General features: G+C 48.0%; 1 protein-coding gene across 1 annotated transcript in view; it reads right to left on the bottom strand.

Moving 5' to 3' along the window:
• The window catches only part of SIAH3 (siah E3 ubiquitin protein ligase family member 3), a 45649-nt gene extending 24446 nt beyond the window's left edge, over positions 1-21203 (bottom strand). The window contains exon 1 of the mRNA XM_069802680.1: positions 20820-21203. Within this exon, the coding sequence (XP_069658781.1) occupies positions 20820-20954 (135 nt within the window). The 5' untranslated portion in view covers positions 20955-21203. The remainder of the gene's footprint in view (positions 1-20819) is intronic.
• Positions 21204-27072: the final 5869 nt, after the last annotated feature.

Here is a 27072-nt window from a genome sequence, read left to right on the forward strand (position 1 = left end):
TATAGCTTCAAAAAGCAAAATATGTGATGGAGAGCTTGTCCATGGCTGTAAGAAAACCATCAGCCTTTTTGTAAGAGGCAAGAAAGGGCTCTGCTCAAGCCCGGAGTGGTTATATTCTGATTCTTGATTTAAAAAATAAAATGATCTCCAATGCCTCAGATCTTTTCCTAGGCCCAGTATACGAACTAATATATACACATATACCTAGTCAAGTAGTGTGCCTATAATTTCATATTATATGTGTCATGCCATAGTGTTTTAATCCTGTTGTCTGCATCCTGTTTGATGTAATAATTTATTGTAATACTTTACATAACCAGAGCTGATATATTGTATGGAGAAGCCAGGGAGCGTGTCTGATCTCCTTGCTATGACAGCAATAACTGAAGTGATATGGTTATTGTACTTGGAGAGAAACATGAACTCTGCCGAAAAACTGGACTGGATGAAACAGGGAATAGGACTGGATTTTGGCTAATGCAAAGTAGAGACCTATATGGCAGATGATTCAGTGGTCAGGGGTTTTACCATGCAACATGTTTTTCTTAAAAGCGCTAAATAGGAACTATTCATACATTTCTTAAAATAAATCAGGAAAAAACAGGACTTCCTGTTGACTTCTTCAAAGTATAATTGACTATGAACTCCCACCCTCCTTTTACTCATATATTTACATATATACATAAAACTAAGGAGGTTGAAAATCAAACAAAAATATTCTGAATTTGATTATATCAGACAGATGGGCCCAAAACACACAGCCAGTATCTGGAGCTGGGTATGTTCAGTGCAGAGGGATATATGGCTATGTCCAGCAAAAGAAGATCAAGTAGTGAACCCAAGCACTGGCCTCCTGATCATCCACATATACCCGAATTATCAGCCCACTCCCTGGCTCTGTTTGCACCACTCCAGCTACATCTCTCCAAGGTGAAATTGCTATACAAGAGCTAACCCTAACCAGTTGAAGAAGACATTGACATTTAGCTTCAGGGAAGAGCTTCCTCTTTCATTTAGCAATATAGACATAACCCGCCAATCTTGGACTTTGATACTGTACTTTCTCTGTGCAAACGTCACTTCTGCAATGCATTTATATCGATGTGTATAAATGCACATGTGCATGCACGCGCACACATATGTCTTCTTTGTTGCTCCAGTTTGGCAGAAACTGGAGCCTAATTTTGAAATGTCACAGCTGAAATATAATCCCCCAAAAGAGTTTGCAATGCAGATCACTTCAGCAATCTGGTTCACAGCACACCCCCAAAAAATGGTAATATTGGTTTAACAGACTGAGATGAGAGAGCAAAAACTTTTTAAGCCAGCCTCACCACTGAAGCGTATTATGAAACTACCCTCTCCATCTACAGACATTTAATTGCTACCTGGCTTTTGGCCTCATTAAATTGCAGATAATTAATCCCCAAGTACTGGATTTTTGCTCTGCCCCAAGACACTTCAACAGGTTTTCTTAGCAGTGGCCCTGAAATGACCATTTCCTACTCTCAGTGCTGAACATGCTGTGCCAAGCAGTTTAATGTGTGTCCATTAATAGCGGACCACTTTGCTATATTAAGGGGAAGAAAAAGACAGGAGAAAAGTATGAGCCCTGCACTATCATCAGTTTCGCAGTGAATTCGAGTGATCAGAAAAATGCAGATTTGACCACTCGCGGGACAGTTGCCCCGTCCCTCTCCAGGGAGCTGGGTTTGCAGAATGGCCAAAGAGCCAGAGTGCCATCGTGCACCTCTCCTGCCCCGGCGTTGTCGCCTGCCCCACGGGGAGACGGCCGTACCCATCCAAAAGGAAGGGACCAAAACATGGTCCCCCTTTTTGGCATTGAAACCACCTCCCACTTCCACTCTCCATTCTCCAGTTCTGCTACAAATGTGGATAAAATCTCAAGGAGAACGCGCTCCCCGTTGTAAAACAGGGACATAAAACTTAGCTGCAATTTAGTCCTGAGTAAATACTACCATAGATTTAATTCAATCAAAACTTCCCCCTTGCTCTTAAATAATCAGCAGAAGGCATTTGCTGTAGGTCTCCCCTCCACGAACATCACCAGCAGAGACGTAGCTGGAAGGCGGCATCCCACGGGCGATGCCCAGGCGCTGCCCTTGGGGACAAACAGAAGGCACGTTGCATGAAATTAGCACTTTTACCCCTAGAGACTCAACAGCATCTTCCTTTTTTCTATGATTTGGATAACAAGTTTCATGTAATCTTGAGACAATGCAGCACAGACTTAAAAGTAACTTTCTGAATGTATTTTCTAGACTGTTGGGGCTGGCACAACAGCCCTGTCAGGAGCTGAAATGTTCTCACAGAGCTCCTGGTTCATGTGCTTTGAGGTGAGATAGGGAATAGTGTCTGTCCTTCAACAGGCATATTTTCTGGACTATAAATGCTATCAGCTTACGTTTACTTTTCTTTTTTTTTTTTCCGGCACTGTATTTCTGTTTGTTTTATGTGGCAGTTGCCTGCACTGATTAGCTCCAAACCCAGCATAATTAATGGCTTTCTGTAACTTCAAAATCAAATGTATTTTGATCAACTTCAAAAAAAGTCCCTTCTTTCTGCTGATGGGAGGTGCGAACCTGTAAGTGCTGAGCCCCTGAGACTTTCCCTGACTTCAGAAGAGGTTTCATCTCTCGTTCCGCAGAATTACTGAGAACGCCTTCTTAATGAAAAGAGAGGAGACTGGGGCTTTCTTCTTTCTGCGTCGCAGACCTTGCTTTAACCTCAGAAAGGCCTTGGTTTTTCCAGCTCTAAAATGTAGGTGACGGTATTTATAAGCAGACTGGGAGTTTCTACTTAAGGAACAATTTATGAAAGCCTGGCTATTTGCCAAAGAAAAGCATGATATTTTCCAGACCAATGAGCCATGGATTCTCTAGGGCGGGGGCAGGGAAAAGTACAAAAAGAACCAGTCCCCTGAAACAGGACTTTCGATATTTAATTAGAACAGAAGTGGGGCGTTAAGGCATTGTAACACCGCCAGGCTGGTACCCCCAAGGTTGAGGGAGAAGAAAGCCCACAGCTGATCTCCCTGGGGTGGGATGACCAAGGGCTGCTTCAGGAGCAGATGCTCTGCAGGGAAAGGACTCTCTGCCCGCTCCTGGATGGGGAAACCAGCTGGATGGGTCAGGGTGTGAGTGGGGAAAAAAGTAAAGGAGCAATCTGGCAAAAACGGGGCAGGGGGAGGATGCTGCAGCTCCCGTGGGAAAGCCGTGGAGAGAGCTGGGAGTCTGCTGTGGGAGGTAGGTAAGTGGTGGGTGCAGACATCGCTGGCTTTTACACAATGCTGAAGCACCAGTTGGGGGTTTTGCAAGCTGGGGTGACTTTCATGAAGCCTCAAAGGGCAAAAAGTGCTGATCCAGCAGTTGAGATGAGCTGTAACCGCACCTGTGAAAGCTGGTGGAGAGAGGAGCACAGGGAAAAGCCGCCGTGGAGGGAACAGGCTGATGCGGTGAGCACCAAGGGAATGTAAGGCTATTGCAAAACTATCCTGAGGAAGGGGAGTCTCACTGAATCGATACAAGCCTCTATTGTCGATCAGCTGTAATTGATTTTTGTGGGGTTATTTCATCGCCTCCCCTCCAACCCCCAGCAAAGTTACTCTGGTTTTTACAACAGACGCAGGGTTTCTGTGGGGATATCAAAGTTCTCCTGAGCAGGAGGGAGGGGTTACTTAATTTCCAGGCTTTTGTGTGGGATCTCAAGTTGCTGCTATTTGTTAACATTCAGGAAAAAGAAAATACTGAACAACATCTTCCCAGCTTCCCCAAAGCATTCCAATGTAGCCTTTTTTTCTGCTGACAGTACCATTTCTAAAAATACTACATTTTGCCCATAGACATGTGATCTCTGTCGATGAAAGTCATTGTGTCCAAATTAGAGGTCTTTCTAAAAGACTTCAGGGAGCTGAAGTTAAGGTCTTAAGCTCCTGAGAAAGGATCTTGGGTTTGGATTTGTGCAGCTGGCCTGGTTAGGTTGCCGTAAGAGCCTTTTCTAGCTTTAATGGATGCGAATTTCTGTCTGGGAGGCAAGAAAATGTCACTGTGCCTTCACAAAAGCTTCACCCTGGGTCATGCCAGGGAAGTTTCAAAACGGGATCCCTCCTTTTGCCTGCCCCTGCCGCCGGCTTCGCAGGCTCCCTCCAGATGCTTGTCCTCAGTGATGGATGCTCTGAGTACGCAAAGTCAGTGACAAGCGGTGGAAAATCCGCAGCCTCGCGACTCCCACTTCATTTAGGCCAAAGAAGACACAAGCGTGATGCCCCGCAGTTCCTGGGGTTGGTGGCTAAGAGGCAGCTCAGCGATCCCAGGGGACGGGGGTATAACCTTCATTTGAGGGACCCGGGAGAACTACATCCCTACCTCAGAAATGGAAGAGCCATTTAACTTGTGCGATTCCCATCTTGTCCAGGGAGCTACAGCAGAAGGAACCCTTGAAGGACCACCCTTTTGCTAGACCCTGACAGACACAAATTCCCTTCCCAATTAGTATTTGTTAGCTTGTATATATTGCTTAACCCAGATCTGATGCACAGAAATGTGTTGTTCGTGGTAACAGTCTCCTCTCATTTGATCACGACAGGCCGGGAGTTTTATGAAAGTCTTTGGTACCTGCTGTGTCTACAGAAGACTTGATTTATGGTTCGCTTAATGAACGTTGTTCTATTGCATATTGATTTTCTGTGTGGTTAATAGTTTAACTTAAAAACGATGTGAAGGCCGTAACTACGTTAAGCCTGTACGAACAGCAAAACACCCTGACATACTAAAGCAAAAAATTGTGGCTGACCTGCAGCTGGTGCATCCTCTCTCTGAGAACCTGCTTAAGCATCATAGCTAACACGTTCTCCGAAATAATTTTTCTCAGAGGTGAGCTCATAAGCAAGCTAATTAAATACCAAATTGGTTATCGCGGGTGCATTTACTGGGCATGAAAGAGCGATGCATCTCTGACATTTCCCTCTATAAATATGTTTTAAATAAGTCGTGGGTAGTTAATTACCATATTGTAAAATTAAGGCAAATAGATGTATTTTGGATGCTATAAGGCAGCTGCTTTATGGTAATTAAATAACACCAATGGATTATGCTTAGATAAAAATTCTGGAAAATCAGGAGCATCACATCGCAGTATAGCATTTATTGCTTCCCCAGGCGTAGCTTCTGGATTAGAGGAGACGCAGAGAGTATGTCCACATTAGCAACGAGGGCAGCACAGAGCAGGCAGGAGGGGGCTGGTTTGCAGCAAGCTGTTCTATTTTGGGGATGACCTGTCTGCACCCCCTCCTTCCTGGCCGTGAAGCTTGGGATGGCTTCCAAAACTGCACATACACCACAGTTTGCTTCCCACCGGGAATGCCATGCCACAGGGCACTGCTGCAGGCTTGGGACCTCGGGGGTCCCTGCACCCCTGCTGCTCTTGTCCAGAGAAGGATTTACCCCCTTGAGCACATGAATTTCTTTCCTTCTTCAGCTTTGGGGCTGGGTTTGAGAGGCAAGCCCACCAGAAAGGCACCTGCTCTTGCTCCTCTCTTTGCTTTGCAGCTAGAGCAGCCACCCCGCGTTGATGGGATTTGTGCCTTTTTGGAGATTTGGCCATGACACTGACTTGTATCCAAGATGCAGTTCAACTGGTCACATAGCCTGGCCAGCACGTGAGTGGCCTTAGCCTTATCTTGCACACTGGAAGCGAAGGTAATACACACAAAAAAATTCATTTGGAACAGTGAGGGCCTCGGTACTCACTTCCTATGGTGACAGATATCTGGAAAATTAAGTTCCCTGGCAGGACAAAGGAAGATCTTGCCTTTGACCACATAGAACATGTACATCTACTATTGCCTGACATGCCACTCCATTCTCATTTTACCCTGTCCTAAGGCAATGCACAGCACCCCCTTGAATTTTATGCCAGTTAAGAACCTCCTGAAGATCACCGAGCTGACAAGTTTTTCTATTTGCTGTGTGGCATTGGGACATTTTCTACAAGAATTAACCCCCCCCCCCGGAATTAAAGCCCAGAGACTGGATGGCTGTACTACAGACACTGCGATTTCTGCCTCTGCTTCAGCACTGGGAATTCTTCATGCTTGGGACCGAACGAGGCACAGTGTAATAGTTGTTGTGCATAGGGAACCACCAATAAAACCCAAAGTGATAAAGGGCATTTTTGTTTATCAGTGAGGATAAGTCTGGCAAATACTCCCACACACTTATTTTTTTTATCGGGTCATTGGTGTGGTGAAGCCTAGATGATTTATGATTGACCTCCCAAGGGTTTTGCCTTTGCCGGGGAAAAGCACAGAGGCTGCTGCACTGACACACACTTCTCCAAAGCACTACCTTCAACCTTGACCTGGGTGGCTGAATTTCACTCTGGTCAGAAGCTGAAATTAAAAGGTGCCAACTTTGCTCTCTTTGTCAGGGAAAAAGTCAAGACATCGGCGCAAATCTGCCCCAAAACCCCAGTGCACGATGACAAAGGAGGTTTTGGGGCTGCGCATGCCTCGTGGTGTCTACCTCAGACCATCATTTTCTGCCCACCTCCACCTCCTCCCGTGGTCCTGGGTGGAGCGGGGATCCTCCGCTTCCCCCCCGAAGGCAGGCGGGGACGGCGTGCTGCGTAATGCTGAGGCGGCATGATTGCTTCGTTCCCTCTCAGCGGTGGCTGCATATTAACTGTGGATTGATGAGCCCTCTAAGTATTACTTAATGCTCCTAAAATACTTTTTATTTTCTACTTACAGTATAATCATCATTAAGGGATTAAGGTAAAAAAAATTATAAACTTAGGTGGCTACAATTAAGCTTCGGCATCCTCATTTTGGGTCTTACATATTTACAGCCCGGCTGTGAGATCGGAAGAGTGTACCCCCCAGCCTTATTGACACCAAAAGGATCAGCGGCTTCGCAGTATTTATGACAACAGGACCAGTTTTGCTGACGGGTCCCTCGCACACATACAGCAGCTTAACCTACAGCAGGAGATGTGACTATTTTGGCCTCCATCCCAAACCACCTAACTGACTTTGGAGAACGTTGTCCCCCACCTCATTTACAGAGAGAAAAACCAAAGGCACAGACGCCCGTGGAGCATCCCAGCTAGCTGATCCATCCCCTCCTCCGCAGCTCCGGCGAGACGATGGACCCGCTGCAGCGTGTGGATGCGCCCGTTGGGTTTGGAGGCAGATAAACCACGACGCCTTGGCAGGTTGCTGCAGCGAACGGCTCCCGTCTCCTGCAGGGCTTATTAGTTCAGGCACAGCACCCGCCTAATGCAGCTATTTATCCGTTAGGCTCAGCCTGGCTCGTATCCAGCTTCTGCTCCGTCCTTTCCCCGTGCCCCAGCTCCTGGGGCGAGCGGAGCAGGAGATGGGCAGCCTGCCGGTGCTGTTGGGGAGCTCCAAGGCTGTGTTTGTACACGGAGGGGAAAAGCGGTTTTGGGAACAGAGGTGAGCACAGCAAGCTCTCCGTCACCGTTAGCTGTAGCCTGGGCTCAGAGCGTTGGGTCAGTCATCACCGAGAGCTCTCCAAGGAGCTCAGCCTGATTTTGCCCATGAACTCAGGAGCAGATGCTCACTGGATGGGTGTTGGGGACGCCTGGTGAGCCCCACCAAGAGGTAGGGTTGTTCCCCACCAGGGAAACAAATTATCCGCAAAACTGGACTTAGGCTGGTAGGAATTCTCGACCGCAGAGGGCTGGACCAGGTTCTTGCTCATCTTTCAATGCTCAGCTATTTCCAAACACCAGGTGGCACAGGTCTTACCGGAGTGCCTGAGCTGTAATTACGGGTCAGCCAGGACTGGAACTGGCTGCAACCCACTGCGTGACTTGCCTGTAGAGAGCATCAAGGTCCTTTTCCATGAAAAACAACTCAGAAGCTACTTGATCTGCAAGTTTCTCCTATGTTGTAAAAGTCAAGAAGTAAAAGTTACTATTACAAAAAACTGCTGAAAGGCTGCTTTCAGCATCAATTAATTTTCCCTATGAGTGAGTAAAGAAAAGGTCTTCCCTTCCCCAACATCTGCTTCATCAGACTGAGTTCTCTTGCTATAGGCTGTTGATTGGCCTCTGGCAAATTAAAGTTGCTTTAGTTAAAGCAGCAAATAGGCAAAATACCCAGATGCAGCCTGGATTTATCTGTGAACTGGGATGTTCTTTTCTAATCACTGGCTTCTTATTTAAAAAATCATTAAAAGCTTAAAAATTATTAAGAGATACCTCACCAGTAAGCTCATGTTTAGCTGCAACACTAAATTACCTCCAGTTGCCTTATGAAGCTCCTGGAGATTAAGCTGGCTTCAGATCTGTTTTCTGATAGTGCCTTCATCTTTTACCAACAGCCTGAAAGAAAATTCAGTCTTTATAATCAGTTATTTACAAACCAGGGGTTATGTTTGTGCAACCTTGCATGACCTTAACATTTTTGAGTCTCTTTTTTGAAATATTTTCTATGGCAGAAGAAACTCAGTAAAAGTTTTATTTTATTTTTAAAGCTATATTATTTCCTGTATGATTTAGACCCTTGAGACTCCAGGCAGGAATTGTAATTGGACAAAAGATTCCAGTTTGTCTGTAAGGGGGAAACCAGACGAAGCAATGGTGAATTATTGCAAGCATTTGTGTCTGTATTCCTGCCACACTTTAAATCTTGACCTGGGCATAGCCATGAATTGTCTGCAAGTAAACACACCCCTATTTGTAAGGAACGTGCTCCTGCTGCATTGCTGCCTTCTTTGAATTTGCATTCTGGCGAGGTTGGCATGTGGCTGTGGAAAATCTGTCTTTTCACCCATTCCTAAAAGCACAGATAACGAAAGGTCTAAACCTGGGTACATGTCTTGAGGCAAATATTTATATGGGATACTGCTTGACTCAAGAAGGGTAAAGAGGTCCCCCCCAAAAAGGTCTGCCAGAATGATGGCAGAGATGAAACTAAATGAGCCAGACAAGCCCCTGACCACATCACAACCATTTTGTAGGAATGTGAGGAGAGAAAATGAAACGCAAACGTCTCCCCCAAGCCAACAAACCTTAAACAGCAGCAAAACATTTTTCAAGGACCGATGCCTCAGTCTCCTGTCAGATATCCCCTGGTGAAGCTTGCTACAGTGGCCTAGGACATTCCTGATGCCAGTGCTTGCACGAACACTGCCAGGAGTCATGTTTGTTCCCACAGCCAAGACAGCAAAGGGGAACACGTCCCTGCATTTCAGCTGCCTCTTCTATCCGACGTACTAATGCAAACTCTTTTAATAAACCCACAAAGGCTTGTGAAATGGGTTGGGGGTGGTGTGAGGACCAAGCTTTATCTCCCCCTCTGCTGCCCCTGCACCAGGGCAATGACAGCTTTTATGGGACCAACAAAATCATGGATGATAGGAATATTTTACGCTGCCCCAACAAAATACAGGTCACCCACAGACTTCCATACCGCAAACCATGAGCTGGCCTAAAAAGGCCGGGTAAACCAGCATTTCCTCACCTCTAGTGATGTTATCTCATTCTAAGTCACTGTGTAGCACCTCTGGTTTTCACTGACCAAAGATAAACAGAAACAGACTCTGTCGAGCCTGGGAGCAGAGCTGGAATCCAGGCAGGGAACAGAAATGACACTACCTAAGTAGCCTCTCTGCTTTGTACCTCTTTGCACAGCTAATTAACACAGCTCGCACGCCAAAAAGCGGGTCTGAAGCATTAGGGATCCTGCCATGGGGGGAAAGTAATCATGAAGCAGTTAATTGAATAAACCCAGGGAAAGTTTGCTCTGCTGGCAGCCATCCCATAAGGAGAACGGCAGGCAGATTTGTCCAAGTGGATTATTTGCTCCACGTTATTTGTTCCACTCAGGGCTCTTCAGGAACATGTTTACCCTTGTGCCATGGTGCAAAGTCTTTTCTGGTAGGTGTTGAACAATCTGTCCTCTCCCCCTCAGAGTTTATTCTGTGTTGCTTGTAATTACCAATAAGGGTGCTTATCCCAAAACATATTCTGAAGTATGTCTTGCTCTCTTTTGCCATCCCTCATCTGCCACAGTGACCTCCTTTCCAATCCAGACTGATTTCATTAGCTGGTAATATCCCTGGGCTTTGGAATACCATAGGGATTTGCATTTCTGATGAGTTTAAATTACCAGATGCTTGTGTAACTGGTATAGCTCTAGACTTTTTCACCGGTGTCAGTCTCCTGAATCCTTGGATTCCCCCATGTGCCCCACATGTCTGTCTGTCTGTCTGCCTTCTTCATCCCTTTCAGGTGTGTCTTTCAGATATGACTTTGGCTTGGTCGTTGTTGAGGCAAACATTCGATGATTGCTCTTGAAACCCTTATTTTGCTACACCCTTTCTTGCACACCAAGCTCTGTTTTTACACAGGGTTGCAGGGTCAGAACAATTCAGGTGGGAAAGGACCTCTGGGCATCGCCTTGTCCAACCCCCGCTCAAAGGACAGTCAACTCCAAAGATAGGTCAGGTCGCTCAGGGTCCCATCAAGTTTTTGAAATCTCCAAGGACGCAGATGGCAGAGCCTCTCTGGGCAGCCTGTGCTAGTGCCTCACCACTCCCATGAGGAGGACTTTTTGCCTTATATCTAGTCAAAATATCCCTTGTTTCGGCTTACGTCTGATCCTTGTTGTCCTTCCAGCGTGCATCTGTTGGAAGAGTCTGGCTCTGTTTTCTCTATACAGTCTTGTTAGTTAATTGTAGATTGCGATTCCCTTTTTTTCTCCAGGCTGAGCCAGCACATCCCTCATCCTCTCCTCCTCCTTCCCACGCTCCAGCCTCCGACCAGCTTGGTGTCCCTCCCTGGGCTTGCTCCTCTGTGTCGGTGCCTTTTCTGTGGTGGGGAACCCCAGACGGGACCCAGTACTCTGGACGTGGTCTCACAAGCTGCACTCCTGGTTCCAGTCCTGCTAACACAGCCCAGGATGACGTTGGCCTTTGCCACAAGGGTACATTGCTGGCTCGTGTTCACCTTGTCCACCAGGATCCCTTTGTCTTGCCTGGCAATGGCGACAGCCCCCATGCTTTAGTCCCTTGCTTTGCCTGAAATTCTCTGTTGTCAGTTAGTCCAAAAAATTTATTCCCTACTTTTTTCTTGGTGAGAAGTTCCTTCTAGTAGAAATAAATTGAAAGCTCTCACCCTGCAGTTATGTCGCCAGACCTTGTTTTGCTATATTCTGAAATCTCCTCTGAAATCTTGCTTTTGCGGAGTGGAAAGAAGGCTGTCGTACCAGAACATGTGTAAAATAGTGGTCAGTATATATATACTTGCTGTTACTGTGCCCAGACTTTCTGGATTTATCTTAAGGAGACAATTATCCAAATTGGGTTTTCTTTTGCATAAGTCAAAGGAACTGTAGGGTATTAGTGGAGTTCATTTCATCTAACTGCAACTAGACAAAAGTGACATATCCATCCCAAGCTAGTTTTCTGGCTTCCTTGATTGTCAGTAGCAAGAAAGACAGTTGTCCTTTGAGGACAGTTCATCTCACTGATCCTAGACTCCAAAAGATGTTGCACCACAGAGGTGTCCTCAGCTCTCAGGTAGTACAAGTAGGGAACTCGCAGTACTGCCCCACAAGCAAAGCCTGGCCCCACTGGTCTATAATGTGCCTTTTCATACCATGGGGGTCCAACCAGCAGAGATAACACTTCCCTGCATGCAGCCAAGCATCCTCATCTGAGCAGGCGTTGCAATGCAGCAGCGAGACATCCAGGCTCGCTTCCCTATTAAAGAGGAGAATGTCTTCGGTCCACCCTGTGCTCTTCAAAAGAGATGGATAAATTTGCTGGACTCCAGCAGCTTTTCATATGGTCTTTTGCTGGTTGAAGTTTGATAATTTTTAGAATAAGTATGTCTGAGTAAGGGTCTGATCCTGCAAAATATACATAAATTTGAATCTGTGCACATGCTTGATACTGAACCCCTGAGTTCAGGGCACTACGGTGATCATTCCCCCACTTGCTGCCATCTTGCTGTTTCTATTTCAGCTTCTTATTCCTGCAAAGCCTGAAGGTGACCTTAATCACCCCCTTACCCCAGCTGCCCTACGTAATCCCTGTGTGGTGGTGATTTACTCCATTTTCACACTTATTACTTTGCTTATTTTCCACATGGCAGTCCCTAAGAGTGGAAGAACATTTTCATCCTCTGCTGATGTGGTTTTCTGCTCTGTAGCAGCTGCCTCCTTGCTCATCTATAGTGTTTGTTTTCTGCACAAGGGGACGTTACTGATTTCATCCTTTTTCTGTCTCATTTATGCTCCATTTCTCTGTTTCTCTTTCTATTTCAGCTGGCACTTGATGTGAGAGAGTGTGTGATCTTGTGTTGAAGATATTTACAAGGACCTGTGTCTCTTCTCCACCATGAATTTCCCAGGGGTTGATGGGCAATTCACCAACCATTCTGGAGCTTAATATTTCCATGTGTAAAATACCAATAACATCACTAAAGCTGTGCAGATGATTTATTTTTTACTGGAGAGGCCAATCTGGAAGGAAAAGGGATTTCAGTTTGGATCAGCTCAGAACAAAATTGCTCTAGAAGAAAAGACTAGAACCGAAAGCACTACATCTGGTATGGAAACAACTGATTAATTCTTTTCCAAGGTTGTTTCAAACATTTCTACCTTTTGAAAAAAAAGTACACCAAAATAAACACGCAAAGTATTCAGGGTTCTCTGCTGTGACACTTTCATGTTGTTGCTCAGACTGAAGGGGAGAGTTAAAGATGAATCCATTAATGTTACATAAGATGCTCCGAAATGCATCTAAATAAATAAAAGTGCTTCAGCTTGTACACTGTGTATGTGTCAGGCAATTCGTCGGCAGTGCCAGGATGCTCTTCCCTCTGGAGGAGAACGCTGTGGGAGAGCCAAGCAGTACTGCAGGTGGCTATTAGCAGCAGGTCACCCAGAGCAATTTTCAGGACATCTTCATGCACAAGTGAAATTTTGCCGTTCAGCACAGCCCGCAGTAATCCCTAGAGGTAAGAGCTTTGTGGGAGGTTGTGAAAACCAGCTAAGGCCACTGCTCTGCCCAACTGCTTGCTCCTGCAGCATGGAAGCAGGAGGGACATGTGCCTATTTCGGCAGTGCACGCAGCAGACCGCCAGCTTAAATCCCTGCTGCAAGTGGATTTGCTTTGCTACGCCGAAGCAGAAGGAAGATATTCTCTTTTGCCAGCACCGGCGAAGGGATCATGATCATGGTTCTCTGCGCTGGGTGGACAATGGGTGGCCGTGGCACCTCCAGCTGGACCTGCCCGCTCGAGCTCCGATCCAGTGCACGATGGCAATTAGATTTTGCAGGCATGTAAGGCACTTGGCTTCCTTGCCAGCTGCATCTGCGAGTGGTGACAGCAATGTTTCGCTGTTTTTTGTAGCTCCCCTCATCTTGCTGGTGATCATTTTAAAGAGGGACTTCATCTGTCAGTGGGGAAATTGGTGGCACCAAACAAGCTGAGGAGTGAATGATTGTGATTTTTTTCTGAAAGAGCTTGGAGGAAAATAAGAGATCCAAAGTTGCAGTGAAGTTAATGATGCTTTCCTTTCAGCAAGAGTAAAAAAAGCACAAAATTAGGTTACTGAATGACAGAGGAGGAGAATCTTTTGCTTTAAGACTTTGGTATAGCAGGGAAAGGGCAGGATGAGAAGGAACAATAGCGCAGAAGAAAAGGTACTTAACAAAAAGAGACAAGCTATGGAAAGAAAGAAAAGTAATGCAGTCTGATAAGGTGTTTAATGTCTCAACAGCCGTGCTTTTCATTTCCAAATAGAGCATGTGCATACAGAGGTGGGCTGGGAAGTTGCCACCACGTTCAGCCAGACCCAAGTGGAGACTTCAGGCCCAGGCTCCCCCCAGCTCCATCAGAAGCTGGACCCAAATCAGCTGAACGTGGTGGCTCAGCTCTGCTCTCCTCTGTTGCAAAAATCACACCGAAAGCAAGCCCAGTGTATTACCTAAATCTTGTCTAGCTCTCCAAAGGAATTCTCTCCTTTTTGGTGGCGTGCGTGCCTCCTGGCACCCACTCCAACACCTCCAAGGAGGACCATGGCTCTGGACCACGCCATGCCGGTGGCAATGCCATGGAGAGATGCTGAGGGCAGTCCATCACCATCATTGCTCCCATGGTCATCGCTCCCATGGTCATCGCTCCCACCGTGCCAGGGGAGCAGCAGTCCTTTCCACCCCAGCCTCCTGCAGGCAGGAGAGCGTGGCCGTGTCCTCCCACGCTCCTCACCGCCTCACTCAGTCCCCGGTAAAGCTGGGTAGAGACTGTGCTCCCCTCCAGCACCCTCTGAAATTATTGCAGGATTTACATTTTTTCCCCCCCTCTTCTGCATCTGGCTGAGAGACACTGATTGCCTGTTGTGATGGGGAGGCTTTGGGGCTGCCAGGAGGGACCCAAAGTCTCAGCTCTGAGCCAGACAGGACAAGGATTACGGGTTTTCTATGGCATAAGAAGCACCGAAGACCTGGGGAGACAGGGCACAGCCACAGCAGCTCCTTTCCCTTGCTTTACCAGAGCTCTCAGGATCTGCTGTGCTTCCTTTAAACTCACTTTCTTGGATTACTTAAGAACCTCAGATTGTCTCTGAGAAAAAAAGGAAGTTTCTAAGTGCCCCCTCCCCAGCTAAGTGTGCTGGCAGGTCTTTGATACCAGGAGAGAATCTTAAACAAAAATTTATACTCTGTAAATTCTGAATTTGAGGCAAAATTCACAATGCTTGGGAACCCATCCTGGAACTTTTTATCATCCAAGGTTTGCAGGACCATATTCTGTGCTTAGGGTCTCTACTGAGGCAACCAGCAACGTGTGTTAATTAATGCCAGTTGTGGGAATGTCTGGGGGTGACTTACATCTGCTGGGAAGCAGACTGAGACCTCACCACTCATTTCATGTAATCAAGGCTTACATTAAAGTGTCCCTCTTTCCTCTGCACCCCATGTGTTAGCCACAGCAATTGTTTTGGGGCAGTATTTCTCCCGAGGGAGGTATCTGGGCCGTTATGTCTAACCCAAAAGGCTGCACTGGGAAATTCTTGATCTACTGAGCCATATCAGAGTGGGTGGATTACAAAGCAGTATGTGGCGGTGTCTGATGGCTACTCCTCACCCTGCTGTCAAACACCTTGTCGAGGGAAGAGGCATTTCTGTAATATTAAAATAACGGCACTCTCTTCCATTGATAACATCCGACTTGAAACGTCCTGCAACCAGGTCAGGTTTATTATTGAAATTCACCCTCAAAATCAAACGTCGGTAGGAAAGGACTCGATGTTTACCCACTCTATCCCATCTCCAGAGCTGTACCGTGACAGGCAGGGCCAGTTAACAGCGGTAATTAATTTTCTGCAGTGGGTTTGGGGTGGGAGGTGGGGAGAAGGAAGCCGGCGCATATTAACGCAGAAACTTCTGAGACGGCGGCTCTTCCCCTCCCTCTCCCTCTGCCGAGGAGATGCCGTAATTGTTATTCTGGGAGACCACACTGAAGCTTGGAGCAGCCCTGCTTTGTAGCTTGGAGCAAAGCCTGTGGGTTGTGCGGGTGCATGGGTCTGTGGGCTCAGGGTTAATGGCTTACGGGAGAGGGGAGCTCCTGGGACCAGGCAGAGGCAGCGGAGGATGGGAAAACCCCCGGGAAGAGCTGCCGGAGCATGTTCTGCCTCTCCTCCGCAGAGCACCGGTATGGGTCACATCTGCAGGCAGCTGTGGACGCGTGGACGGAGGCTCCCGGCATGCTCGTGGTCAAGCTGGTTTCCAGTTTGGCCCACTGAAATCCCTTCAAATGGTGGCGGGGCTGAAGGAGGGGGTTGCAAAATGGCGCTGCTTGCTCCCTACAAAAGGATTTGGAAGTCTGAGGTGCCCAGTGCTCACCCAGCCCTGGCCCACAGCCGGGATGGGATCCGGGCGCCTTGCCCAGAGCCAGGGTTTGCAGGCAGCAGGGGGTTTTGCGGACCCTCTCGCCACAGCTGTCACGATCCTGCTGGACATTGGGGCCAAATGCCGCTTGGGATCTCCAAATCACAGCCCTGCACTGGAGATTGGAGGGTGTCTGGGCTGGGGCGGTGGCAGAGGACGTCTGGGGGCTGTTAGCAGCAGGTTTCAGAGTCCTTCTTCTCCCTTGCACCAAATAAATAAATAAATCTCGGGGGGGTATAATGCACCGTAGCACTTTAATCCTTCTGGTGATAAAGTGGATTACAATGCTATTTGGCTAGCCACCGTGCGCAGAGCCAAACTGTTATAACGGGATTCAAAACCCTTCCCTAACTCAGAGCAGACACGCTTGTTGCTTTAAAAAACAGCTAGAAGACAGCTTGGCTACGTAAACCATGCTACGACCCTTTTTGAATATAAGATTCAACTATTTATGCCCTGTTTTAAATATGCTGCTTTTTGTAATTCAACAAGCTCCTTCAAGTCCTACAGAGACGGAGACGGGTGGTTTTTACAAGAACACCGCAAACACACTTTTTACAAGAACATTTTTCACGCTCTCCAAATAGTTAAAGCTGCGTTTAAAAAGCTAGTAACTCCTTGAATGAAGAAGATCTGTTTTACCCAGCCGTACACAGCACCTCGCAAAGCATCGGCACCCGGCTGGGCTGTGATTGCACTGCAGTCCCCTGCCGTGTACGTCTGGTTTTTGGGGCAGGGACCGATGCCAGCTAAGGAACGAGGACACACCGCCCACCTTCACCTTCTCCCCAGGGTGCAATAAGCAATGCTGGGAGGAATTGCTCTTAACAGGGGGAAAATGCAAAAGAATTCACTGAGCCTCATCTCCAAAGGGACCAGCAAAGCCGGCTCGTTTCTTCCACGCGCATGGAGCACCTTAAAACTTGCCCTGCGTGCTGGGTTCTGCAGCCAGCAGCATGAGCAGTGCTCCTCTAATTAATACGTCCTTGGAAGGAGCTGCCACTTAGCTGGGGAACTCTGTTGCCTGGCCGTGTTTCTCCAAGGGGAGACATCAGGGCGACCGTACGCTTGAAGGAAGACAGGTTATGAGGTAATGCATCTAATGTGATCGAGAACGAAGGTGACTGATAGAAGTGCGGTAAATACGTGATTTTTCTCTGCTCGGCAAGTGAATTTTCATCCCAGCATAGCACCACGTCGTAAGGTGCCGCTGCCACACCTGGGAAAGCTCGTGGGAGGACAAAGAGCAGAAAGCGGCAAGAAGGACAAAGAGGCTCCAAAACACCCCCCCCTGCAAATCTCCCCCCCTCCATTCATACCCCTGCCAAACAGGCAAACGGGGGGTGGCGGTTGCAAAATTGTCTTTCCTCGTTTAGAGCCGCCTGTGTCAGCCTGTCATGCTCAGGGAAAATAGTGGCAGATCAATAGAGGTGTCTGCGCTGACACTTTTACCGTCTTCTCCTTTAAGATACACTGAATCGCTCATCAGCCTTCCCAGTTAACAAGCCTTTCAGTGGGAAGAAAGACACAGGTTTGTTTCTAAGCGTGCGCTTCTCTGCCAACCTCCAGACCTCTCATAAAGGAAGAGGTAAGCGATGGACTCTGGTCACGGTCAGAGATCTGGGCTGTGACAGCATGCTGACATAACTTTACTGGAGAGCCCTCCAGTCTAGCTATGGGTCTGTGACAGCAGAAGCTGGTGCAACCTTTCCCTGGAGGGTACCAGGGCTCCCCTGCTCTCTGCCCTTCACCGAGTCCTTTACGTGATGCCCAATTTCTGACACACAACATTTCTGACACCAACCATGGGTCCCCGGCGTGGGCTGGACCCCACCACCATCCCTGAGCGCTCCTCTGGATGGAAGGAGCGAGAATGGAAGTCCTGCTGCAATTTGACTTTAATGGAGTTATGCACCTTCGCACTGATTGAAGACCTGACCTATGTGAGGGGTGTCAACGTGCATAATCACACCAGAATACGATGCCTGTCATTTATCATTTGCACCAGTCGGCCAGGAACCCCTTCACCCGGGTGCTGTGGAGATATGGAATAAAATAATCTCTTTGCAAAGAGCTTACAATTTTGGAGTAAGCACAAACATTTAAGCCTTGAAGGGAAGGGAGAGAAACGACATTGCTCCTAGCCCTCGTTTCCTAGCAGGCTTGTATTCATCGACCAAGAACCTTAATACAGTTTTCACTCCACTTGTCAATTGTTAAGATAGATCTGGGGGCTGTCAACAAAATGTTACAGTTGAAATGACCCAGCTAGAAATAATAGACTATGAAACATCAAAGTAGTCATAATACTCTAAACCATCACAGAGGAATACATTCGGCCCTTTCGTTTTTAATGGTCCCTCGGGTGTCCTTTGGTGTACAGGACAGTTTGGGGGAGATTTCCCTGTCCCAGCTTCAGAAGTTTCTGCACCAGGTTGCTGGGGGGAGGAACCACAGCCTCCCTGTGCATCCCCGGGGGAGAAACGCGCACCCCGAGCAGCAAGTTCATCTGGCTTGTCTCCGACACCGGTTTTTGGACAAGGTGCCTTGCCGGCTGGAGGTGACCACCTCTCCACCACCAGGCAAGAGGTGGTGGGGCGAGATGTCTTCTCGCTCGGGGACAACAGGCTCCTACCACTGGCGGGTGGGCACCCATAGAGCAGTGATGGGCACAAAGGGGTTCGTCCGACCCACCCGTCTCTTTTGGGAGCTGGCACAAAGCGGTGGTGAGTTCCTTACAGAGCCGGTGGGAAACCAAAGTGAACACCTTGGGAGAGGATCAGAGCTGAAGCCCACCATATTTACCCAGCTGGGTGTGAGCTGGGTAACTCGGGAGCACCTTCAAAGCATATTTCACTTTACAGTCAGAGGGGTTTTTTCAGAGCAGAGAGGTTTCGTGTCAGCTTGTCCATCTGCCCGATGTCTCAAGAGGCCCATGTGGGGAAACACGTGCCAGCGGGTTCCCACTGCAATCTTATCGGGGGAGCACCTCCCACCCAGGTCAAGATGATTCTCAGTGGGGCTTCACTGGCACATTGGACCTTCTCCTAGAGGCTCCCGTTTGTTTCCGAGAGAGTTTTCCATCCAATGCCTACTTTCAAGAGCTGCCAAGGCAGTACCGAGATTGCTCGTCTCTCTACCAGGCTTTGGATCTGAGCAGTGAAGAGCTTGGCCATGGGGGATTTTAATAAACCAAAATGCCCTATGTGTTTAACAGAGAGGAACAGAAGCATCAACTTTGTTTTGGTATGCTCAAAGGTAAAATGCTGCAGCTCCTACAATAGCAAATCTGCAACTTGAGAGGACCTGAACTGATAGAGTCAGGTCTAGTCCTAGATACCAGTGGAGCAGTCAGTGGACACCCCTCTGTGTGTTTATGGGACCTCATCAGACAAAGCCACTGGCACTGAAATTGTGTTGTGACCTTCAATAACCTTTTTTCTGCCTTTTTTTTTTTTTTAAATAATTAAAATTACAAATGAAAGTAGCAGGCGACAGCCACATAAAAGGGGTCGAGCACAGAAGCATTCATTTACAAAATCTCCCCATGCACTTAGGAAAGCGGCTATTTCTTTTAGCCATTCGCATGGCCAGATCCTTTCAGATAATGACAGGGCTGCACGGGGTTTTTTTTTTTTAAATATGTCAGCGGAGGACCATGATGCCGGGAGATGGGAGCCCGCACCGGAGCAGTCCGTCCCCCGGGAGTGTCTGCCCTGGCCGGCAGTGCTCGCCGGGCTGAGCACAGTCTTACAGGGAAATCCTCCTGGAGCTGGCAGCCTGGTAGAATCAACATCTCCCTGCCTGAGTGCAGCCCGAGACTGGAAATACAACTCTGGAAAATCTGCCTTTTTTGGGGGGGGGGGGGGGGGGGGGATGCTGCTCTGAAGAGGGATTTACCCCATCAACGGACCTCCGGGGGACCTGCAGCTCGGGAAAGATGCTCCCCGCAACCCCTCCGAGTTCATCGCAGGGAGCCCAGCAGAGCCAAAGATAAGTTGTCCTGAATTAAATTCATTTCTGAGCTTGCGTCGGGCTAGCGGATTGACATCGCAAGTCAGGTTCGCGAGGACTTCCCACGAAACAGAAGCCACTTTGTTAAAGTTGGTCATTCGCTACCGCGATAAAGTAATTAAAGCCTCCCAGCCGCTTTCTCCCCCTGCTGCTCCTTCTCTATGTACAAACATCAGGGCTCTGGCATAGACAGAGCTGTTGACACTTTGTCAGTGAAAATCCAGAACTGTGCGAGTAAGAGAAATGTTTTTCGGGGGCTATAAATAGTTTTGCATTAAGGCAAATATATTCTGCCACCTAAAATAGATTCACCTTGCAAACGGCTTAAGGACGGTTTCGGCACCAGAGGAACGCCTTCAGACTCCGCTCAGGAGACAAAAACAGCCTTTTTCTCCCAAAAAAGCAAACAAGACCAGCAGCCGGAGATTCCTTTGCTGCGACCCCCCCCTCGCTGCTCCCCACCGCCTGGCAGCATCCTGCTGTGCTTGGGAGACCACCCAGCATCCTTCCACCAAAAAAAGGACCTTAATTCATCCGGCTAACTTTTCCAATCATTTTTTTTCCCGGCCTCTCGCAACACCCGTGCTCATTCCAGGGGTGAGAGGGATGAGGAAACTTTGGGGAGGGGGAGCAGCGACTTCCCACGACGGCTTGGAGCAGCGGGTTGCTTCTCCTTCGCTCCGAAGGGAATCGCGCAGCCAGACAATGCAAACACCCTCTTTGCCAGGGCTGCAATGTGTTAACAGCACTTTCCCCTTGCTGCCAGAGCATCGTTTCGTTCCCTGCATAGAAACACCAGCGCGGGGGGGAAGGGGGGAAAGACGAGAAGCTGCCAGAAGAGAAAAAATAATTTTTGACTCACCTTTAGGCTGTGTGTTGGGTTGACGACGCAGACAAGTTGCCCGGCAGCGGAGAAAACCCTCTTTGCCTTGTAGTGCTGAAACCGCAGGTGAATGAGATCTAACACAGCCCCAAAGCACTGGGTGAAGAAAAGCATCACAACTTTTGGCGTTGCTGCTGCTGCTGGCGGTGGGCAGGGGAAGCAGCCAGGGAGCCCCTGAGTCCTTGAGCCCGGGGAGGGAGTGCGGTCGGTGAGAGCTACGCTCCGGCACGGCTTAGCATGCCTTCATATTCATCATCAAAATAAGACGGGAAGAGGCTTGCAGCAGCGGGGCGGCCAATGGAAAGGACAGAAATGTTATCCTTGAGGTCCGGAGACAGCCAATAACGAATGCCTCCCCTCCAGAAATTCCCTGATGAATTGAGCCTGGTGGAGAATGTATTATTGAACATTACCATACATCAGCACATTGCATTTATCTTGTGATTACAGCCAGTCATACGTAAGGCTGGGGAGATGTGCAGGCAAAATTGATTGCTTAACGTCTCCATTTATTAATTGCCTTAATTTAACAAAAGAGCGCTCGGATACCGAAGCTAAATGTAAGGCGCGGGGAAGGAGCTCACCAATGAAACTGTTAGAAAGTAGCAAAAATAGATTAAGCAGGCTCTGTTTTACTGAGGGAGAAAAATCAAATATGCAAAGACAGTTACAGTTCCTTGCAGGGGTTAAACAGAAGTAGAGCTCGCTATATAAATAGATTCACGTCTGTGCATTTGCAGGCTTTGATTTGGATTTTCACCACTCTGAAGTTTTCTAAATTGTATATTCTGCTACTTCACAAGAGTCCCAGAACACAACCAACATCCTGCCCCCCCCCCCCCCCCCAAAAAAAAATAGGAGAGGTCAGGTCTCGGGTCTGGTGTAACTTGGAATAACTCCATTTAAAGTCAGCAATGTTTTCCTGATTTACACTTGCCGGTGGATCAGGTCCGTTGGACACAACACATGGCAATTACTGGATGCTGGAACTATGAGAGCATAAAAAGGCACAGAGCATGCTTCTAAAAATAATGAAATACATGATGCATGAGAGCACACACAGAGAGAAACTTGCACTGAGGGAAAAGTGGCTTCTAAATCAACAGAATAATTAAACATGCAGAAGGCTTTTGCTTGTCATTCATCTGCATATCGGTGGGCAGGAAATTGTGAATTAGCCATTAGATCATCCTAGGCATTAAAAAGGAATTAGGGAAGTGCAAGGAAAATAACACGCGTTTGCGTATTATTACCCGTGCGTATCTCTGTTGGTGGGCAGGGATCCTTTTCGAGCCATTGACTCTCATTAAACTTGAGTCCCCATAACCGGGTTTTCCGGGAGGTGACTGCGCCAAAGCAGCCAAGGGAATCAGAAAGCACGTTCATTTCATGGGACAATCCTGTGTGATATGTTGCTCTGCTTGTTAATAAATCAAAGAGGGTTAATTTAATTAGCTCTCTGCCAGAACTTCCTATCAGGGTGCTATTTAGGCTTGCTAGCTAAGTACTCAGATGGCTTATTTAGCCTTGGTAATCCTTTTTTCCCTTCAAAGCAGAACAGATAAAAGTAGCTTTTCTTTCCTTTTTTTTTTTTCCTGCTTCTTTTTAAACGTGAGCCCTGCGCTGGGGGTGAGGCTGCTGCTTCAGCCTGGGACTGGATTGTCACAGCTGCCTCTTCCTAAATCGATACTGCAATACTGGCTCTGCCAGACTGCAGAGAGCCTGTGCGTAAAAAAAAAAAATAAAAAAAGGAGGCCTGTGTAGATAAATAAGTGGGAAATTGTGAATGCTGGAACAGCTGACAACACAACCCCTCCCCAAAACATTAAAGACGGGAGGAATATGTATCTTTCAGTTCTTAACATTGGCTTGTAAATGAGAACAGGGGATAATTTTTGCAGCACTGAGAGACACTTTGAGAATATTTGCAGACAGACTTGAGGACAAGTGAGTGAAATGATTTGCTCAAATGGATCCTCTTCTCTGTTCCCAAAGTAACTGCGAGCATCCAGCTATTTATTATTTACTTCTTCCTGATTTGTAGTTGGTAGCTGCACAAACTCTTTATACCAGCAAATTTCAGCCTGTAAGTTAACAGTGCAATTATTCTGCCATCAAAGCCTTAAACGAGCAAAAGGTCCTTGCTATTTACGTTCGTTATTGCCACCTAAATCCCCTGGGATTATTCCTGTTTGACCGATCGACTCGACTGAAAGCCTAGGTTTTGGGGGGGCACGAAGACATCCGTGGGCAGCGGAGACGGCACCCCTCATCCCTGCTGTCCAGCCACCTCGGGGCTTTGGCAGTGCCACAGTCCAGCCACCCTGAGACCCATCTGCCTTTCTGGGGGGGCTGGAGAGGTGTCCCTGATACCACAGGAGCACAGGGACGTCTTCAACCTAAATATACATCCTGGGCGCTGGGCTGGTATACAAGAAGGGTTGTCGTTCTTGCGAAGAAAAGACCGCTTTCAAGGGTGGGCAAGGGACCTTTGCCGTGCCCAAATCCCCACAGGTGTCTGTGCCCATCTTGCTTTCTACATACGACCTTCTGAGGAGCGTCTCCCGGCCAGCAGTATTTGTGGAAATGGGCGAAAACGAGCGCTCAGCGCATCTGAAGGTAACTCCTGCTCGGTGCGCGAGTTACGTTCATGGAGATGCTTTTGGGAAATGTTTTATTGCCCATATTGTTCACGTCCCGAGACCCACATGCAGCACACGACTTAGCACCGGCTTGACAAACGGACCCTACACCCACCCAGCCACAGCAGCTTTGCTTGCAAGCAAAAATCTCAGCAGCGTGGTCTAGCGCGCGGATGTGGGTCCAGGTCTTTCTTCTGCTTTTGCACACAGGGGCTCTCAACCAGCGCAACTCCTTTAATTTGAGTTCTTGGTGGTTTCATCCAGGCTTGGGGACGCAAGGTCTGCTGTCCTACCTGGGCTCAAACCACGGAGCGGGTCCTTGACGGCATTATTTAGCTGTGTGGATGCAGCCAGAGGGAGGAGGGATGAATCCACGTGCAAGGGGCACTTGATGAATCCCATTTAACTGCTGGTTGCAAATTTCTGGCGACTGTAGCCGTTATTTCCAAGACAGTTAATTCTGTAACATGCAAGTGTGACATGGCAAAAGGCCATAGGCTAAATCTTCATTAGGATTCAGATTTTGCCAAATTAACTGCTCTAGTGGCATCACCGTAATACACATGGGATTATAATGCTCTAATAGCTCAGCTGCTGGTGCAGCTGCATCAGGTTAGCACGATAATAGGATCAGCCAGACATAAAAACTGGTCACAGTGGTGCTAGGTTTCCAGTTTGCCTGCTTGGCTTTTGGTCTGTGCTGCTGAGGTGAAAGGGAAACGCTCGTGGGAAACCGTGGTTGTCCAGGCACTGCGCAACTTGGCAGGACAACAGCCTGGGAGATGCATCGTTTCCACACTCACTACTTATATTTCCCTGGGGCAGGGAAGGACCCCTTTTACACCCTCAGCCCTCCTTCAAGGGGTGCTAGTCGGCTTTTTAAACAGGTCCCTGCCACCTTCTAGCCAAGGTGCGAGTCCATTTTCTGCCTGGCTGGGGGCTGGAGGAGAAGGATCCATGCCAACTAGGCACCTCTCCTGTGCTTGTCTACATCTGAGTGCATCAGCCCAGCTCCTTTTGTAGGTTTGAGGGGAATGGGGCACACTGAGGATGCATTTCCCCTGCCCTGGCTGGGACATCAGGCAGTTTTCTACATCCTTTGGATGTAAACCCAATGTATGAAACTTTGTCTGCTCTCCTGGGTCTCACGGCAGGTTTTGAGGAGAGGTGTTTGCACTGCCAGTTATCATTTCCCTCTGTTGTCCACCAGACCTTTTAACCAAGAAGATAAGAAACGTCTCACTAGCTCAGTGCAATGGTCCTCCAGCCCAGCACCCTGTCCCCAGCAGTGACTACAGGAGATGGCATTTCGAGCCAGGTTGTAGGCAGGGGCCACCACCCGTCATATTGGGGCATTGGAAGGCAAATGCCTGGGGAAGCAGAACCAGCAATTTTTAAAACTGGGAGAAGAGTCGTAGCCCTCCAGCCTGCCCCCTGTAAAGCACACGTCACTTCATATCAACTGCCTTGTGTTTTGGTTGGAGCCCACCCTTTCCAAAAAGCCTGGCTTTGAAGTTTCCCACAAAGGACACCGGTGGCACCTCCTGGTAAGTTCTTCCAAAGGTTATTTATCTTCACCACTAGGATTTTTTATCATATTTCCAGTCTGAATTATTTTCCTGCATACGCTTCTGCCTGCAGAAAGTCATTGTGCTTTCCCTTGCTGAGCTGGGGCAGCCTCTGCCATCACAGCCCTTCTCCATGTGAAGACACAGTTTTTGCCCAAAACCTCCTTCAACAAACCCGACAGAAAAATAGTGTTTCCTTTGCAAAGCGCCTTTCTTGCCCACGAGCAGGTCACTCTTGCAGCTTCTCGATGCATTTTCTTTACCTCCTCATCTCTTCTTGACCCTGATCCGCTCCTCACTGCTGATGTGTGCAGAATCAAACCGACCCATTTGGCTTACTCCATCACGGTGCGCTGCTTACAGCTGTGACACATCCACTCCTTTGGGTCTCCATTCCCACACCTCCTTTTTGCTTGCAGGACAGATTTCACACCACTTCAGCCCAGCTACGCAGGAGCCAGAGCTGTCAGTGGGCAGGAAGGAGAACTGCAAACTTCCCTGGAAAATGCATGGAGGTACTCCCTCCTCTCGTCTTCTCTGGTGCCTACAGTGATAAGAGGCAAAAACATCAGCAAATCTTTTTTCCTCTTTTAAAAAATGATCTATTTTTTCAAAAGCAAAGTGCTGTCAAAAGTTATTGGCTTTACCAAGTACTTTTTTTATTTGTGGTGAATTATTTTGCCAAATATGCTTTCAAAAATCCATTTTGACTCCATGCAGTGATATAAGCAATAGCAAGCCCCGGAACTGTATGGATGCTTTAAGCAGAAACTGATCTTAAACGTCTCAACAATTTTCATTTTCTCAAAAGGACAGCTTTTATTGGGCAAGAACTGTCAAAAGCAGTCTTTAAATCAGTTAAATAACATGCCAATTAAGATACCAGTGATAAATGCCACAGATAATCTTACAAAACTAGGGAGAAAACAGAATTTTCTGAACTGGAACCAATTTCACAACTCTGAGGTCCTTCCCGACATTTCCTCAGCACTGCCTTTCTCCTCCCTCTGGGCAGCTCGCCTTCAGCCGTGCGCGGTCATCGCCCTCAGAGCTACTTTGCAATGCTGCACGTCCAACACCATCGCTGGAATAACCGGAGATGCATCTGGTCATCGTTCACGCGCTTGGGCCACGTCTCCCCCATCTGTCACAGGGCAAAAGTCATTTCTGCACCCCCTGGCTCCCTGCAGAGCATCGTCAACGCACAGCTGCTGAGCTGGGCTTTTTTCTGCTAATCTCCCTTCGGCAGAAACTTACATTTCCCTCTGGTATTGAAGGACACTAATATGGCAAGAGGTGTTTTTCTTTTATTCCTTTCAAAGCCATCCTTCCTACATTATTATTAGCAGTACATGAGTTTTCTAGTTGCTGGGTCAAGAGGGGAATTCTTCATTTCTCCTTGGGGGACATCTGCTGCCTAGGGAAAAAGTTTGCTGCCTCCACCTTCTTAATTTTGTCCTTTCACACCGCTGCATTCGGTATGCTCTCCCTTCCTCTGCTTGCTTATTAACGGGAGAGTTTATGGCAATATCTCATGCCACTTCTCTCTGCAAATGTTATACCCGAGAGAGCATCTCCTTTAACTCTCACCAGCAAGCCAGCAGCTCAATAAAGACACTTTACATTTTCATGCTGTTATTAGATAAAGTAACTGCCATCATTTCCTATTCGTAGTGGCTGCCTGGTGCCCACATTACCATAAGGATGGATCGCTCTCAATTCCAGCCTAACGCAGTGCCCAGCCGAGAGTCCTGCTGCCCCGGGCCATACCGGCACGGCGGGGTGGATGGACCATAGCCGCCTCGGTCGCCTTGTATCGGAGAGAAAAAGCATCAGGAGCCAGTAGTGATGGATGGAGAAGGCTCCCTTTCCTGCTGACAGCCCAGACAGTGGCTCGTTCAGAGGCAGCCTCTAATTCCGAGCAGGTTTTAAGGGCTGGGGAGTTTCTCGTTTGCCAGGGAGCCCGCTGGAGAGGCTGTTTGTGGTCACGCACTGCAGGCTGGCATTTCGGTCCCCGAGCTG

The sequence above is a fragment of the Haliaeetus albicilla genome, chromosome 15 (assembly GCF_947461875.1).
Source record: "Haliaeetus albicilla chromosome 15, bHalAlb1.1, whole genome shotgun sequence".
NCBI classification, from domain to species: domain Eukaryota; kingdom Metazoa; phylum Chordata; class Aves; order Accipitriformes; family Accipitridae; genus Haliaeetus; species Haliaeetus albicilla.